General features: G+C 33.2%; 1 protein-coding gene across 7 annotated transcripts in view; it reads left to right on the top strand.

Annotated features, from left to right (window-relative positions):
• LOC124362642 (chloride channel protein 2) overlaps positions 1–19,437 on the top strand; it is a 153,010-nt gene that overhangs the window by 108,182 nt on the left and 25,391 nt on the right. For all 7 annotated transcript variants that reach the window (XM_046817325.1, XM_046817327.1, XM_046817326.1 and 4 more), the window contains exons 2-5: positions 11,901–12,174; positions 16,329–16,457; positions 17,381–17,514; positions 17,800–17,956. In XM_046817325.1, coding sequence (XP_046673281.1) covers positions 11,901–12,174; positions 16,329–16,457; positions 17,381–17,514; positions 17,800–17,956 — 694 coding nt within the window. The remainder of the gene's footprint in view (positions 1–11,900; positions 12,175–16,328; positions 16,458–17,380; positions 17,515–17,799; positions 17,957–19,437) is intronic.

Raw genomic sequence — 19,437 nt, 5'->3', positions numbered from 1 at the left:
TGGTTATACGTCAACCATATATGTAATTAATTAGCATGATATGTTACGAGTTGACATGGTCATTCATTGGAACACGTTATTACGCACAAATGCATATGTTTCGTGCAAATTATTTACAGCTGTAACCTATTACGAAACTATTAATTAAATTCGTGTTTTACTTAATTGGTTCAGCAATACAATTCTTTGGTAAAATCTGGTTAACTAAGTTCTAACGCGAATACTTAGTTACGTACCTATGATTTATCTTTTGGGTGGGGGGGAGGTCCTGATATATTTATAATCATGTTTTATCTTTGGGAAGGTGATTAATTCTATCTTTTCCTCTCTCAATATTGTATAAATTTTGTTTCTATAAATTATGAAAAAATGAAAGAAAAAAACATTATTAATGGAATATATTTGAAAAAAAGATCTTTTACATTGTTTATCATATTGTCCTTTGTTTTACACGTCTTAGTTTAATATGTGACAATAACCTAACCTGAGCTTGTACAAGTTGTGTTACTGTGTACAAATTGTACTATGTGGAAAATCCTAAATTTAGTTTATTAAGGCCTTGCTATATAAACTATATATATATATATATATATATATATATATATATATATATATATATGAGTCGATAAGGCCTTATTCATATACCTAAACGCTTCCAAGTATATAAACTAGATTTTAACTGTTCCAAGTTTACTCTAGTTTTATGCTTAAAAATGTATATTATATGGTTCTTAACACTTAAGTAACAAGAAATTGGTTTTGAATAAACGATCAACTGAATGGGCTACTCTAGTAAAATACCACGATCCCCTCGCTCGCGGGGTAACGGGAATACCGTTTTGTCCGAACGGATAGTTGTTGAAATATGATGTACCCTACTAGAGCCAGAAGCGAGGGTGAACTAAAAAGAGACTCTAGCCATCTTCAATTTCCCGTTACCCTCTGAGGATAAGCCTATGATGTACCTGTTAGCGTGTAACTGCTACACTATTCATTCTGAAAAAATGGATTCTAAACTAAACAATCGTCACTGGGCGCTACTTATCTTTTTACAAGTAATTTATGGAGGTGGTGCAGCTGGAGGCATGTAGCTGTGCGCGCGACCGGAGGAAACCAAAGTTGTACAGTCATGTGTAAAAGTGTCGGTCTGTGTATAATCAATCACCAACGAGCGGAGAAGGTAAACGATGGTAGTGCTCAGTCTTGTGTGCAGACACGCACACAGTTCTCCCCTGCACCACAGCCCACCAACACGATCACTGTACAAGGTGCGGGCACAGATATGTGCCTCCTACTCCCTGTACGTGATTTTGGATTTCTTCTCAAATATACCTCAGCAGTCCAGTCAGAAATCTTTCATTTCGAATTGCTTATAAATAACGGGCACAAACTTAAGTATAAACCAATGGAATTTTTATTTTATGACCATACAATTTGTAACGTACATTAATTATTATTGTTTGATGATTTACACTGTACCATTTAAATTATGTGATCTAAACACGTATTTTTATAATAATCTAAATTAATTTAACATGTTTTTTATGAAGGCGATTCATAAAAGATTTCATAATTTTTAATTGTTTCCAAACTAAATAAATAGATTTATTATTGTACATAATAATTTTCTATGCAAAGCACTTTAAATAACTGACAAAATATTTCATGTAAAACACTTTAATATGTAACTATGATAAGATTTAGTTGGTTGAGCTGTGTTGGTCTGAAAATTGTTTCTGTACGTACCTATTATTATAGATCGATTTCTCTGAAACCTTGTGAAAATTTCATATTCAGTAATTTTATGATATTTTATACTTTACAAACCTTTAATATTATACAGCGTTCTCTCGCCACAGGGCGATAACCTAAGAGGATTCAATTTTTAAAACCTATTAATCTATATCAAGTTGTCCATTTTTTATAGGATATAAGACAAACCCGTAATTAAGCATAATATGTAAAATTTGGAGAATCCTGAAGAAAATGATAACAACTATGTAGATTATGCTCACCTAATTATGGCCTTAGTCTAAAAGACTCCTATTTACTACCATCCGAAAATACCATCTGGCAACAATCTGTGTTAGTATTTCCAGTACTTCATTGTTAACTGAAACTCAACAAATTGAATGTGATACATTATCTCTAACTTGTGTTTGCGAAAGTTTTTAACATAGTTATTTCTATTTAAATAGACATTTCAATATTTACGAAATCAAACTATAAATATATTAAAAAATAAATAGATACATATATAAGAACGCACTCACTCAGTGGTTTTAATTTAATTGTATAGTATACAATCACACATACAGGTTGGGATTATACAATCCCAGATAATACAATTCCAAATAAATTATTATCCCAAATAAATGGTGATCATACAAAATTGCGAATTATTAAATTTAGCGTTTCAATCTCGTATCTAGAAAAGCATACTATTAGATTGTTTATTTGTGTACAAAAACGAAAGTAATTTTCTACCAGTAAAGGAGAATTTTATAGAGTATAAAGGAGAGTCCTTCTGTATTGTATCTAAGTTGTAATACAACACAGACCTCTGGATTGTATAGTCTGTTGGGATGTGTTGTGTGTTACTTCACACAGCTGAAGAAACACATTACAAAGTGACCATAAGGCTTGATTCAGTTTGTTGTATAAAAAATTTACAGAACTAAATCGAGTACACTAACTAAATCAGAACCGAAAATATATTTTTTGTTTCCTATTACTTAATCATACGCATACAGATTTATTTCATGTATATATAATTTTATTTTCAATTAGTGATTTATTCCTTGTTATTAATTATTAATCAATATTAAGTCATATTTATTGTACTCATAATTTAGAATCACACGAAACTAGGGAATTATCATTTATATTTCGCGTCATATAAACTTTTGATTGTTTTATCTTTAGTGATTATTATTATATAGTAATGTTACCGCTATTATCCTTATTACTTGTATTTACATTATTGAGCTATATCCACATCTCAATAGATCATTGGACGACCTTGGGTTTTATTCCATAAGTACAAAATAAAATGTTGAACACTTTTATGTCCTTATTTTGTATTTGTATTTTATAATGATAAAGTTTGTTTTATTTTAAAGCATTCAAACTCTTTTAAGTGTTTTGTGTACACTACTTGAATATTCAGACGATGAAATGTTTAAATCGAATGAGATACACTTTTTGTATTTGTTCGGTGTACTGCGACAGGGTCGAATCGTTATTAAAATTGTTATTTACAAATGTATTTAAATCCAATTCCTGCTGAAACAAAATCTTTAAACCCTTAGTTATTCTTAAGAGCGTAGACCCATAAACATACCAGATTCTAAAGCAGACTGACAACTAAGTAACTCTTTCTTGGAACGTTTTCAAAATGCATTATTTTCACATTTCCGCGTCACACTAAAGTTTTGTGGCTGCAAGTCATAAATGTATTGTGCTTGTTAGATTTCGTCATCTGGATAAAACCATTGTCAGGTTCTGTATAGCTATCTAACATTATCCTGTAGCTATTAAATACAATGCTATTTCACGTTGGCTATATATTAAATGGTTGATTTAGTGATTTTAAATTAGGGGTCTTAATGATTACTCGACTACATCATTCATTGTACAATGGACAATAAAAACATTTTTCAGTGTTTGTCGATGGCATACGATTATTATACATCTTTCAGGTGTGCAATGTGAAAATTATTTTGTAGAACTCAAATTAATATGTTATTGATGTTGTTTCGCAATATACCTCAATGATTGATCGAGCAAAACAAAAACTGCTTTTGTAAGAACGTAGGAGGATGTCGCAAGAAATACAAACCAATAACGTATAAACAACATTTAATTGCAAACAATTATTTAGCAGTCTCTAGGTATTTACTTTATCGCAGATATACTTATTTATTTATATCACAAAAACTGGACTAGTGCGCATTACATAAATTCGTGTCAAAACATAATAATTATAGTGGCAAATAACTTTGTCAAAGATTCAGGTAAAAATTGTTGTCCAGTTTTAGTTCTAAAAGTTAGGGTTAATTTTAAGAGTGTTAATTTCATCGGTTAATGACTTAAAAATGGGCGTATATTCATACATGTGGGAATTTAAATTACAATTTAAAGGAAAATCCAGATTTTTCGAATGTTAATAAACTGTCGGGAGGAAATTTTCAATTTAAGACCGTCATCTCAGGAAACGTTTGCGTATAGTAATAATAATATTTCCTGTGCCGTTGGCAATAAATAAATAAAGAAGACAATGTATGAGGAATGTCTTTATGTGAAGAGGTTTAAATGCCACAAGACATGCAATCGTGTGCTCTTATATAAGTAGGCGGGAATCTTGTGGTGAGATAATGAAGCATCTAGAGGATATTACTTTGCATAGTACATGTATAGAATTATGCAGTTAATTTACGTCGATATAGATCTAGTTGGCCTGTTTAGAAGATGGCACTCCGAACGCTTTCGACTAGACCAAAGTATGTGAGTGCGAGCAAGGGTTCATGTTATGGCGGGAGGTCCTTAAAAATAGATACATGTAATAGTGTTTATAAGTGAAAGGATTTTAACATGTAGGGGAGAGAGTGAAACCCTTAGATCACTGCGAAATGGCAACTACCTGGGGATTTTACAGATCCTAGCACAGTATGAGTTGTTTTTAAGGGTCCATCTTGAAACACAAATAAACCGCGGAAGTGGTCACACCAACTACTTATGTTCTACAATATTGGAGGAATTCGTAAACACAATAGGAAAACAAGTGTTTGATGAGATTATATCTCGAATCAAGAAGTATAAATATTTCTCACTATCTCTAGATTCAACACTCGATGAATGTCGTGTTGACCAACTCAGCTAGATCCTTAGGTACTTGAAAGATTTCACACCTATTGAAAGATTTTTGACATTCATACCTAATCAAGGGCATAAAGCAAAAGATATGCTTACTGGACTGTGTACCTTTTTGGAAGAAAATAATCTGGACATCAAATCTGTCGCGGTAAGTCTTACAACGCCTCTGCAATGAACGGAAAATACAAAGGGTTACAAACGCTCGTTTTAGGGAAGATTTTTGTATATTTCACTGCTTTAACCAACAGATAACAGACTGTAACCGAGTGCTTTAAAACATTCTTGTACGAAAAATGGACGACAACAACACGATGTTCATGTGAGCTGATGCTACCAAAGCTCTTTTGCGAGGATATCGAGAAATAAAGCAGTGCGAACATTTCAGATAATATGGAGGATCCAGCGATATCAAGAGTGGCTGATCTGGGTTTAGTTAGAAAAATTAACTAGTTGGAGACAGGGCTCTATGCCGTTTTTTGGAACGATATTTTGGATCAAGTAAACAAAACTAGTGAATCTTTACAAAACCGACGTGAACACAGGCGCGTCATTGTTGAAATGTTTTAGAAGGTTTATTGAAGGTAAACGGGAAAGTTCGAGGACTATGAGCTGAAAGCTATAAAATTAACTGACTGTTTAGAATGTGAAGATAAAGTTGAATCAAAACATAAACTGAAAAGAAATGTACGTTTAGCTGCTCTTGAATGTGTACAAGCTCCGGAAGTTGACCTAACCTCAATCTGATACATTCCGGACCCAACGCTTCGTTACAGTCATAGATGAACTTGAAGGTACATTGACCAAGATGCTTCAACATACGAACTTATGGATACGAGGTTTGGGTTCCTTCAAAATTAGAACATTATTTCTAATGATGAGGTGTTAGCAGCAAGCAAAACGTTAGTAGGCAGCTACAACGAAGATCCAGACGAATAATTGTCCAGCGAAGTTTTAAAATTCAAGAATTTCTCCACCAGTTTCAAAATTAATATGAAAAATAAAAAGGACATTAGTAAATAAAGATGGATGTATAATTTATGTTTTAAAACAACGTAAAACATTGCTTTCCTAACCTAGAAGTGGCGTAAAGATCATTGATGGTGACTAATTGCTCTACGGAAAGATCATTGTTTAAACTGAGCTTATAAAATACAGACTCCGGACCTCTGTTACCTATCACAAGACATGGTAAGCGTTTTGGCCTTGCTCAGTATAAAACACGACATTCTTTCATAAACGGGGAAGCTTTGATGGAAGCCAATCTGTAAGAGTGACTGAAGTCAACATGGTTTGCAGTACGTTTAATTTATGGTTAAAAGTTTATTCATAAGTACTTAATGTTGACTTGTACTTTTCTTGTTGACTTACCAATGAACATTAAATTGTTAAAGTTGTGTTTACTTCTGTGGCTTATCTTCACTTCCAGACCTGATTTATAAATTAACTATATTACAGTTATCTAACGTCTTAAATCTTCTCAGCCATATGTGCAAACATTAATTGTACCATTAATATTTTCAGGCCAGATAATACATAATATTTAGTGAAAATCCCCTTAAAAATCACCATTTTGCACCTATTTTTTTCAACGATTCTCAGGAGGAGGGCCTCGATCTCCTTTTTAATTGAGGGATATTGCAAACCCAGGGCCCGCCCAACAGGTGGAGCCTACGGGTCTTTATTTTCTAAATTCGACCCTAACACCCACGCAAAGATATTTTTAGGGAAATTTTCTTTCACCCGACCATCAGTACACTCTTATTTAAGCGTATCTTCCTTTTCTTTTTAGTAATTACTGACAGTTCCACCTACGTTTCGTTCTCCTCTCGTTTTCCTTCCGTGGGTGCGTTCTGACACGAGCATTATTGTTCATAACTCACTGTTAACATCTAGTTTTGTAACTTTCTAGAGACCTCTAAAGATATCCACAGGTTCGCAGGTTATAATATTCTTATATTTATGTTCTTAATAGAAACGTAACTTTGATAATAGACCAAATTATTGTACCTTATCTTGTTTAAGAGTTCGAAAATGTTTTATTGAACTTCACATTGCATGTTTAGAGATGAATGTTAAATCGTTAGGGTTTTGATAAATGAAAATTCAACGAAAGCTTAAAACATGATACGTACAACATTTACCGAAAATTCCATAATATTGTTCATTTAACGATAACGTCAGGTGAGACTTGTCTCGAAACATGTTGTGTAACATTCATATAAAACAAATTTTAGAACTGTCTAACTAGGTAAGATACTCTTTAACAAGTTTTCAAACTTTGTGAAAGAAATTAAAACTGTAAATTATGTTTGAGTTGAAAAATATACGTTTTCTCTACCACATTTCAAACACTGAACACTTGCACAATTTAGCGACATATTGGACATTGTTTCTATGACTTTATTTTAAATATTTATAGTAAACATTCTAAACCTCACCAACTATTGTTAACGCCTGGCGAAACAAACAAACAAAGTAATTATAGAATGGACAGTATTCACTTACTGTGAAAGCCTCAACCTAATTATAGGATGGAAACTGTCCAGCCCTATATTCTCACTGAAAGTGTGCAGGTCACGTAGCCAGGAGCAAATCTCAAGTCCATTCTTCAATTGTTCACTGGAAAATCTGTATGAATAAAGTCACTGTTCAAACACAGTATGATATATATTATTTATTGTTAAGAAATAAATTTTTAGGGTTATAATTTCACTAACCGTGTAAAATTAAACACGTAAAATAAATAGTATGTAAAATTTGACTTCTCAGACTTTCTAATTAACTATAATTGTAGTGTTTAGGAAACATATAGGATTATTACGTATAAAATAGATAAAATTGAATTATTTTGATTTCTTGCATAACAGTTCTTGAGTTGAACTGTTTAGCATTAAGTGAAATGTATTTACTTCGTGATTTTTCATACACATGTTTGTGTATAGTACTTTTTAAATGTAATAAAATTGAATGCATAGACAATCTATGCCGTTATCCTTATATTTTTCCTGATATTTGTTACCACAATAGTATTTTTTAACTTTCAAAATTAAAACCTTTCATTAGAATGATAACGTCATTCCATGTAGATTCAATAGCATCAGGTCTTAAACAGAGAGAATTGCATTTACCATTGTAAATACAAATTACAAACACTCAGAATTGCCAAAACTTGGTATATGTATTACATTTGTTTAATTTATAATAATTGATTTTGTACATTATGCGCCAAATTGTGATTGAGTCTTTTATGCATTTATTAATCCACTGTGTAAAGTATTTAAGGGGATTTAATATACTGCGTTTAAAACAAACAAATCTCGAAATTCTATTCCTGCTTCCAACGAAAAGGCAATTGCCTCTCAGATCCAAAATTTTTATTTTATTTTACTTATAAAACGTATGAGCTGCGTGTCAACTTTTGCTCATTTGTCAAAGATTTAGGTTGATATATTTCAGTTTTAATTCAAATAGTAGGTTTGATTATAAATGTGTTATTAATTTTATTTCTTAACGACTAAACTGAAAGAATATTCATGAGTAAGGAATTGAAACTATAGTTTAAAGAGAAATTCAATTTTTCAAAGTTGATGAAACATCGGAAGGAATGGAAACACAGTTTTCAAATTAAAACCATCATCTCATGAATCATTATTTATGAGAAGGTCTTGACGTGAAGAGGTTTAAAAATACCACAAATCATGCACTCGTGTGCTCTTCTTATACCTAACTGGTGAGAAACTTGTGGTGGGATAGTGAAACGTTTGGAGCATGACTATTGTAATATTAATTTTCATACTGTGTGTACAATTATGTAGTTTATTTTTGCAAATACAGATCTCGTTCGTCGGTTATTCGAGTCGACCATACCAAACTGAATCTAGACTCCAGAGAATTCTGCATTTCTCGTTATCCATTTCGTGTGCTTATTTTTGTCTTTTTACAAGATAACATGCCCTAGTTATCTTGTTAAGGCACGCTCCCAGGGTTTTGCGGATCAGTCTCAGTTTACTGAGAGTGCTTATTACCTCGGCCTTCAACTCCGGAAGGTATGCCATGTTAGTCCTTGTGACAGTATCGCCGTATACGCCCTTTCCGTTTTCATTACTGATCGCCATACTCGCAGGTATTCCATCATATCACAGCACGCCAGTGTATCCTGGTGCAAGGCCGTGCAAGAGCCACTGCATGTAAACTTCTGCTCGCTACTGTCGCCTTGATATTTTAATGACAAGGCGCGCGCGAATTTGAATATGTTTACCATATGTTGTAGAATTTTTTGAAACAGCGCAAAATGTCAATAATAATTTTATTGAAATAGACAAGAACGCATTGCGGCAGTTAATTATTCTGAATTGATATTGGCTGATAAACGCACATCGTAATTAATTCAACATATACATAACTATGGTGGGAAGGGTTGATTCAATGTAGATGTCGAGTTTAGCTCCAGTTCACCTTCCTCTTAGTCCAACGTCTGGAATCTAGAATTTTTTATTCCTTCAGACAAAGATGATTGTAGATACCAGGTGTCAAGTTTGTGACAACGTCAGGTTCCAGACGCTGCATCATGAGGAAAGTGAACTGGAGCTAAAAACTCGACATTTACATTAATTCAACATGCTGTTATCAGTGTCAAATCGTAAGCTACATATCATGCCTTGAGTCTTTGGTGTTAAGAATATTCTGTTTGTTTTCAAATAGTTCGAATCAATAATAAACGTTCAATACCTCTCCTCTATTCAATTTATTAATTGTTTTGTATTTTGAGTACTTTTAATTGTTAAGTTAGCTAAGTTTGTTTATCTTGAGCAACTTGTAAGTGCAAAACCTATATGCTAGTTGAATACGTGAAGGCAATAATTATTCTACTCGTATCATTTTAAAGCGACCTCACATTGGTCATAATACATGTTATACCAATTTCGGCTCCTTCCATTCCCAAAATGTAAACAAAATTGTGAGACAAATGTTTCAGTTTGTCTTTAGGATTCAGTCTGAGGTCTTAAGTTTACTACTGTGTATAGGAGAATAATTTAAGGTAGTCTTCAGATCAATAGAAGCTTCAAGCCAAGGCTTGAATGAAACAATGATTTTATAATTATATGGTCCAGTTGAACCTTCCATTGATCTGAACACTACTATAACACACGCATTTAACAGGAAATTAACAATTGGGGTTTGCAGTTTTTCGTGCCGTGTAGAGGTTCATAAAATGTTTTAAACAGAGGAAAGAAGATTAAATGTGACATAATTTTCGCTTTTTTCGCTTGCAGATTTAACTTTTACAGTAACATGTACACAGTGTCGTGTTGCTGACGTATGAACAAGGCAGCCACTCATGGAAAGGCATTATATAATTCGTGATTATAGGAAAGCTTACTCTAAACTTAGTAAACATTTCCCTTACTTTTTATACACCATACCCAGTAAAAGGGGGTTGCAATTATATACGCCTCTATAGCGCTAAACTGTTGTAGCTAATGAATGGGGGCGTATGTACCACACGCTCCACAGTATTTTAAGATTTATTGCCATCCCAAACTGTAAGATGTTTAAAATCAGAGCGAATCTCATATCTAGTAACAATCTGCTCTAACTGCAGTACGAATAATGTTAGTTGTGGCAGTATAATGGCGGTTTGAACTAATTTTAATAATATAATATTACTATTTATTTTGGAGCTACAAAATACTATATCAGCCTAAAGGACTAAACTACAGTTAATTTGCAATGGTTAACTACCCAGGCTTGCAATGGTATGTCTTGTACTATAATAATAATTCGGGTTAGCGTTATACGTTGTTTAACGATAACACACGCCATTCATGTTATTGCATTCATTCGCCGAAATAAAAAAAACCTCTACAAGTTGGTACAAAATTGGAATGGAATAGCTTAAATCAACTGAAGTTTTAGACCAGCAGAGTTATAAATATCAAATACCGGTACCATAATATGGAACTAAGTGGCTTTTAACTTATACAGCTCCCATATGAATGATTTAGAACACACACTTCTCTTTAATGATTAACCGTTATTCCTATAGTAACATAATAACTTATGCATATACTATAGTAGTTATCATCGAAATGACATTTTTAAGATCTGAATCTTGTATTGCCATTAATCAGTAATAGATATCCATTACTCAATGGACTAGTTTATTAGTAGTTATGTATGTGTTGCGTTAATTTTGTACTAGGAATGTGATCTTATTATTCGTTAGTTATATGATGGATATAATTTACATGGCTTGATCAATAAATGGGAGTGAATGTATAACTAATGAATTAGGACAAATAATAATGCTCATTATTTTATGCATTGATAATATGACCATAATCTATTGTTATTGTTTTCGTGAGATTGTCAGACTCATTCGGCTTCAATATTCCAATAACATTTCCACATTTACAAGTAACTATTTAAAAATCCGTTTACACTGTTCTTTACAGAGTAAAGAACGATAGAGATAAACACATGAACAAACGTAGTATCTAGTTAAGAACAGTTTTAAAGTTGTTAACTCGTTGAATTTCCAGGTGGGAGAGCATATTGTATAGTCTCCACATGCTTTAAAGTTGGTTAAAAATTGATAATTAACGTAGATTGATTGTCCGGAATGATAGTACAATATGGCAAAAACATGTTAAGAGTATTCAATAGCCTGCCAAACGTAGTTTGTCTGTCACTATGGTTGGGAGAAACGTAAACAAATAAAATATATGTGTAACATATCGACAACTTTTACCAAACTCACTATCATTCAACCTTGGGTTTATTCAATAATAGTTGAAAAATGTTTCTCGTATTTTTTTCTGCACCCTCAACAACACTCTCGTCACTGCATCATTGTATCAAATTGTACTCTATTGTTTACTCGCTTATCCATGAGAAATAATTGTGCCTTAATCAAAAGTTACTTCTCTAATTGTGTACACAGTCACTGTAAAATCGTATACAAATTGATAATAGTTTTATACCTAAAAGGACCGTGTCAGCTAATAAATTTTAACATTTTACAGATGTATGGCCGCTATACAAAAGAGCTAGGAGAATTTGCCAAAGAAGAAGCACTTAAATTAGAGAAACAAAGAAGAAAAGAAGAAAGGTTAAGAAACGAAGAGCTCCACAAATACAGAGGAAAATGTGCATCAAAACTCGCCTCCGCTTTTGGATTTATCTGGAAGCACACCTTCGCGAAGCTGGGGGAAGATTGGGTGTTCTTGGCTCTGTTGGGTCTGATCATGGCCTTCCTGAGCTTTATCATGGATCATGGCATCAACATGTGCAACAAAGGTAGGTGTCACATAAATCTACGCAACCACTATGTCGCATACATCATCACGGCCTTTGATGCTACCGTGATGAGTTCCATAGTAACATTTGAGTTAGTGAGGAGGGGTGTCTCTGATTCTCTTGTGGCAATGTGCACGGCACCGAAGACCTTTGTCTTCACCATGTTGCGCCTATTCAAAATGGACAATTTGAATTTAATGCCAGTTTATAATGACAATCAAATCGAATTCCACGCTGTTGAGACGGTGATATTTCAATTGTCCCTAAGTTTGAAGTTCATCAAACTGTGGAGTGCATCAGACCACCACTTTCCCCGTTATTTGGTAAATAACTGTTTTCTACTGTCATGAGTTAGGGTGTATTGCATTGAACCCAAGAAATTCGATTCTTAGCTTTCTCAGAATTGAACACCTCATAACGTGATAGTGACTTAGATTTTCAGCCGCTCAGTCATTGGCACCAGGATGGCGAAAGCCAGAGAGTGTACGTCTAATCACGCACTCAGTAGCTTAGACAACTCTGTAGGCACATCCTTTGGCAGTCGCAGCCATCTTGAATAAAAAAGTAACACGATCGTGCAAAAGATACGGTAATAAGAGTGTAACAAAAAAGTATTATTTATTCCAATTGGGTTTATTTTTTTGTTGTAATATCAAAATAAGTGGTTAAAAACGGAATAGTTCTATATATACTGTAGATTTAAAATTTGTCTACAACTATGATTTACTTATAAAAACATAAGAGTAACTTGCCAAAACAAAATCTTATCAATATGCCCTCGTAAGAGAAGAAAAATTATCAGAGGGTGGAGCTAAGACCAAGAAGATGTGGAAATGAAGGTTTTCAAGTAGGTTTTGCTTTGGTTAGGTAATTTACCGTGATACTTTTCCTTACAAGTAGCAACACTGAGCAGATGTTGAGTGTCGTATTGTCGAGTTGTGGTGTCCTATTTTTATAAGACGCGGTGTTGTAGTTTGTGTTGTTTTGATGTATGTTTAATATACTGAAAGAAATTTGATTTATTGTTATTATATTTATAACATACATTGTTGTGAGGACACCTATTTTGTTTGGCGATGTTTAAAAATGTCTTTTATAGACACCAAAGTTGAGTAATGAAAATATTAAAGTTAAGTACGTTAAACAACTCTAAAATTATCCTAAATGAAAATTAAGCATAAACCATACTCTTAAAATACAAACCGAATCATCAAACAGGCTAGGATTTGTGTTGCAACGTTCTCAGTTCCTGGTGCTACTAGCATCTGCTGTCACTATCCATTCCTATGTAAGTCACAGCGGCAAACTTTAGAGAAAGTTAGAGTTGACCTGAGGTTTGTTTTTACACATGAGCAGTTATATATGCTGCATTTAGTCGGAAGGAACATTAATCTAACTGGAATAAACTATGAGATTTTGTCCTTTTTAATCAATCCTGGAAATCTAATCTAATCCTATGGAAATTGATGTTCATTACATTGACAACGTTGATGAATCTCTTGAAGAACAAACTGGCTTTTCTCATAAATTACGACCATATCATACTGCAAAGGTTCTCAACTGTCAGGTTTTGTGCCTCTCTTAGTACACTGAAATTCGGTCACACCTTCCCTCTACCATCATCACCCTATGTGGTCAACAACACAAGTAGTAAATTTTTATTTGTACTTGTAGGTTATGGTAGATTTTAGATTTACAAGTTTTAAAATTAAATATTTGAAAATTGTTCAATCAAACATTTAAAATTATCAAAAATACCTGTTTGAGTACTCTTATCCTACACTTGTTGCCACCAGTAAGTTTTAAAAAAAATTAAACTCAAAACAAAATTTATTTTTGTTATAAAATAATAACAAATTATAATTATACAAATTATATTTGTATAATAGGGTTTAGTTAATAACCCTATTATATCGGTCACTTTGTAACTTAGTGAGAAGGTTAGCACTGTCTTTTACAGTTTTTAAATATCTGGATTTAGCAGGACAAAGCACATTGCAGATCACTTTTGACGTCTAGTTTTTCTCGATTATAGACTGTAGATAAGCATATGTTGAAAATCCGTACTCACAGAGGTGTGTAGAAGAAAATTGGACCAACAACCTTGCAGCTTCCAAAGCTATTTGCGGATGTTTACTTGTTTTTCTACCTGTTTAGGAAGATGACTCTATTGTCTGTTCCTGAATGTGGTCTCAGCTCATGTCAACTTAAACTGCCAGTTCTCTCCCCAAACATCAGGAAATTACTATGTGCCATATTAAAATAAATTACAGATCATGAGGTTTAATTTAGACTTAAATTATTAACAGTTTAAATTTGCCAAAGATTCAAACAATTTCCCAAATAATCTTTAAATTCTCAAGTGGAAGAAGTCCATGAAGAAGACAGGTAGTGTCCGATGGGTGTGTGTGAGTGTGTTGTGGGGGAATGTGACCTCCCCCAGTGTAAGCCGCTCCGTCCAACGCAACTTACTGTAGCGGTCAGCCACTCGAAAATTCAGTACCGCTCCCAGGATCCGTTACAGACGTCCGACACCCATAATTCTTCTAGCAGGTACAATACTCGAGATGATTTTGATGGTAGCAGACAGGTCTGATTAGGTCCCTCTAATGTCTCTAGACTTTGATGTCCTGGAATACAACCTCTCTGTTAAAACACCTCTCTTTCAAGTTTTGCGATGTGGTAGTGGTTGATGGGCTCTGGTGGTGTAGGTTCCTACTAAAAACTTCTTCCCCTCTTGCGTAGCCCTTTGGAAGTGTCTTTTTCCTTTACTACACTCCTTGTAGTTACTGCAGTTGACCAAAAGACACAAGCAACGAAGATAAGGTTGTAAGATAAGCTCTTTCTAGAGTTCTAAACTTTCCTTCTTTGTTCCTTTACAAATGAGTGAGAGCGAGAAGAGAGCACAATATAACATCCAGCCACAACTTGTATCTTTTTAATAAAACATCTGGTATCCTTGGAAATAAATAATATGAAAGATTTAAATTTTCTGTTAATGTTTCTATGGATATTATGTAATTGTTACCATTACACTTTCACGTACAAATAAAAATGGTATTGGTTTTATCTCTAATAAGAATAAAAATTACTTGTCCCTCTTCAATTTAATTTTTAATTAATACCAAATGCTGTGAAATAAGGTCTTTAAATTCATTGATAAATTGCAGTGGCAGATGTATCTTTAACAGCTTTCTCATTTTCCATTCGAAAACTTCTAGTACAATAAATAGAGTTTCAAAACTCTGCATGGCATCTTTATTCATAACAGCATTGCAAAGAATGCTCTGAGATAATAAATAATCATTTTTGTTAATGGAAATGAATCCATATTTAATATAATCACAACTATCCAATCTTTTTTCTTTTGCACTTATATGACCATTTTTAAGCCTTCTACAAAAACACACAACTTGTCTGTCCCACGTTTTATGTTTACTAGTCCAAAAAAATTGCAGTATACTACACTAATCAACCACTTTAAAAATCACTCAATGAACAACTGACACGTGAGCATTATGAGAATCAATTGCTAGCTGCGTTCTCCTACTTTTTCCTACTATCCTAATACACTGATGCCTTCCTGAAAATCTTCTACGCCCCTGGGAGCATACCTCCCAGGTTAAGGACCACTATTATATAGATGACCAAATCAAAATCACCATACATTTAATAACATACCTAAAACAATAATACAACTTTTATTCCTTTGTGCTCAGTTCTAGGTTCTCAGTCTAAATTGAATAGTCCTAATCAGCAACAATCATAATGTTAGTGCAGAGTTTTACAGTTTTTATTATTATTGTATATTATAGAGACACCGATAAAAATAGTGTTCATTAACAAAACTGCTGTATGCCTATATCTACTGATAAAAATTTGTTTTGTATGTCTTTTTATACTGTAACATGGTAATTATATGGTACAAGTAAAATACATGAATTCTTTTATCTGGTCAAATTAGATACTTTGAATGAATAATTGTGTTTAATGTTACAGTGCTATTAATTGTTTAGTGGAATTGCAATATTATATATGATGAGTTTATAATGATACAATATTTTAATCAGAAAATTTTTAATTGTTTCATTAATCTAAAAAGAAATTAAAGTAGCAGAATTCGTTAATGTAGCAAGTAAGTTGACTGATTGCAGGTCGCATCTGGCTCTACAGAGACCTGACCACCCATCCCTTCGCGCAGTACATGGCTTGGGTAGCTCTGCCTGTCTGTCTCATCCTGTTCTCCGCAGGATTCGTTCACATTGTGGCTCCACAGTCTATAGGTACAACAACATCAATATTTGTGCATCTTTCAGAATTGATAGTTTTTAAAACAAAAATGTGAAAAATACAGATTAGCACTTCACTAGTTTCTTTATTTTGGTACAAAATAACTTAACAATAGAACTAATACATCCTTATGATTGCATGGAACCAAAATTGGTATGCCAATCCACGGGGCAAATGTTAACTAAGAATAGCTCTTAGACATTTTTGTAGAGTTGATTGGATGGAGCCACAGAACCAAATCAATATTTACACGATTATTGCAGAGGTCTTATGGTTGCATGGAATTTAACCAAATTTGGAATGCCTATTCTACAAAATGAATATTAATCCAGAATAATTATTTGACACTTTTGGAGCTCTGCAGGGCCAAAATCGTTTTTCTAAGAATGTCATTAACTAATCCTACAATGTCTATGATAATGAATTTGTTTATGTAAGCTGGGATAGTAAAAGTAATCACATTATCAATAATCCTCAATCTACTGTTTAGTAGTATACAATGTTAAACTTGGACTACTAAGTCTACCACTAACTATTCTGTATTTGAAAAAAATTTCCAAATAGGTATATCACTTACTATAAACCAATTACTATAAAAAAATTAATGTTGTATGGACATCTAAAATCATTTATTTAATAAAATAATGACTCATGATGACAGGCAGAATAAGGCTGTAAAGAGGATTTGCCACTAGAAAGAATAGTAGAATGGAAAAAATATTTATTAATATATCATTTTGATCTATATTAATGTAAAATATAGTAGACAGGTTTCCATGCAGTTCCCTTAGACATGCTACAGGACCTGTGCTATGATGAAGATCACCATTCAATTTAGTATCTAAATGTTTTGAAGATGAAGACAAGGCAATGACAGGAAACTGACAGACTCTAGGACTGTGATGGTTTGTTACAGGCTCTGGGATCCCGGAGATGAAGACAATCCTGCGGGGAGTGTCACTCAAAGAGTACCTGACATTCCGCACTCTAGTGGCCAAGGTTATAGGCCTCACTGCCACCCTTGGCAGTGGATTACCTTTGGGTAAAGAGGTGATTAATTACTAGTAGTAATAAATTCTTGATTTTTGTTTTTATCAATAGGTCGAAGATAAAGCAATGATTTTCGTAGTTTAGAAGTTGTTTTTGTTTTCACAATTAGCTATCTTTTAATTTAAATTAACTGTAGCAAAGCCATGGACAAAGATTTTATATTAAATTGTGTTTTGTATTTCCATTATATTAAAGGAAATTAAAACTCCATAAACACGTGATATTTTTATAAATGAAATTTACTACATTTATTTTACTAACAAAGCTTAATATCTGTTTGTGCAGGGTCCTTTTGTACATATAGCAAGTATCGCTGCAACCCTCTTGTCAAAACTAGTCACATCATTCCAGGGGATTTATGAGAATGAATCTCGCAACACCGAGATGTTGGCTGCTGCCTGTGCTGTTGGGGTGGCCAGCTGCTTCGGGGCTCCTATTGGAGGTAACTACTCCAGATAATGTTCAAATTTAGCTTGAACTTATGTATAAAAGGAGTGACCAACAGCTCCATGCACTGGGCAGTATATGTGTAGTATAGTATCGATGTGTTCCGAAATCAGTGTCTTCATCAACTTTATCTGAGAAAATATTTGGAATCATGGTAAAAGTTTGTTCTTGTACTTGTTTTTATCATGACCAACTTGTGCAAAGAGCATACTGTTGCAAATTTGTACTATGAAAATGTGGTGATGTTGATAACAGCTTACAAATGAAATAAATATGGAAACTTCCTCCACAACAAGCACTTAATTTTTTTTGCAGCCATCTCATAGCAAAGAGTTGCATAACACCCAACTGTATATAGGCATCTTACTTATTCACCTCACTTAATTTCATGCCACATGAAAAAGGAGTGGTTTTAGAAAGCAGAAGAGATAAAGAACCTTATACATCCACCATAACAAGAAACTTAAAAAAAATATTTACTGTGAAACGGATACAAAGAAAGAGATTTTCAACCTTCCCAGGTGTTACCACTGACTTCACTGAAAGCACAAGAGAATATGTCTAGCATTCAGGTCCCTCTCAGCACAGCTTGATAGTATGAGTATAACTGTTGGGTACCTCATGTATGAGTAATTTGTTAGAGCTGTGAAAAATAAGTATTGCAAAAGTTTGCTAATCTTATCTTCCTTAACACATTGATTATAAACCCTGTATAGAAATTTTATGTTTTTATTTATTTACAACACCAACATTTTTATTTTTAGGTGAGAACAATTCTGTTTTAGTACAAAATACAAGACTAGTATACGTCAGATTGACAAGTAATACAGTACCTACTTTTAAACAAAAGCCTAAAAAGTGATATTTGAGGGAATATAGTTAATAGACATAGCTTTATAAATGAATTATATAGCATTTAAGTATAATAATATGATTTCAGACATTTGCTATTGTTATATGTTACAAAATTGATCATATAATGAAAGGAAATGTCCAGAATTCTATTATTCTTTCAAACCTTCCATCGTCTATAACAAACTTTAAACAAAGAAATGTGATAACAAATGATAGTGCAAACAATCTTAAGGGTGGTCAATCAAAAGAACAGCATTTATTATGCCATTAAAAGATATGCCTATGACGTACCAGTTATTTAAATAGGAAAACATGTGCAAAGCTGTGGGTAACAGCTATAGTATCATGTACAAGGAATGTCATTTATTCAATTTTCTGACTGTATTTAAACACATCCTCCTGTTTTACAAACCTCCATTTGAAATTTTCAGTAGTTATCTGTAATAAATTCCTCAGGAGACTTTGTAGCAGGGTTGCCAATATTATCCTTAATTTCCTTGACATAGTTAACAAAATAAAATGTTGAAGAGTCAGGATAATTTTGTTTTGACTTTTTTACTGATTATAGGAGTTTCCATTACTCTTCATTATATTGTATTTGTTAAGTATGGTTATATTGTA

The sequence above is a fragment of the Homalodisca vitripennis genome, chromosome 5 (assembly GCF_021130785.1).
Source record: "Homalodisca vitripennis isolate AUS2020 chromosome 5, UT_GWSS_2.1, whole genome shotgun sequence".
Classification (NCBI taxonomy): Eukaryota; Metazoa; Arthropoda; class Insecta; order Hemiptera; family Cicadellidae; genus Homalodisca; species Homalodisca vitripennis.
The sequence above is the reverse complement of the archived record's forward strand: the minus strand, read 5'-3'. Positions and strand labels throughout refer to the sequence as shown.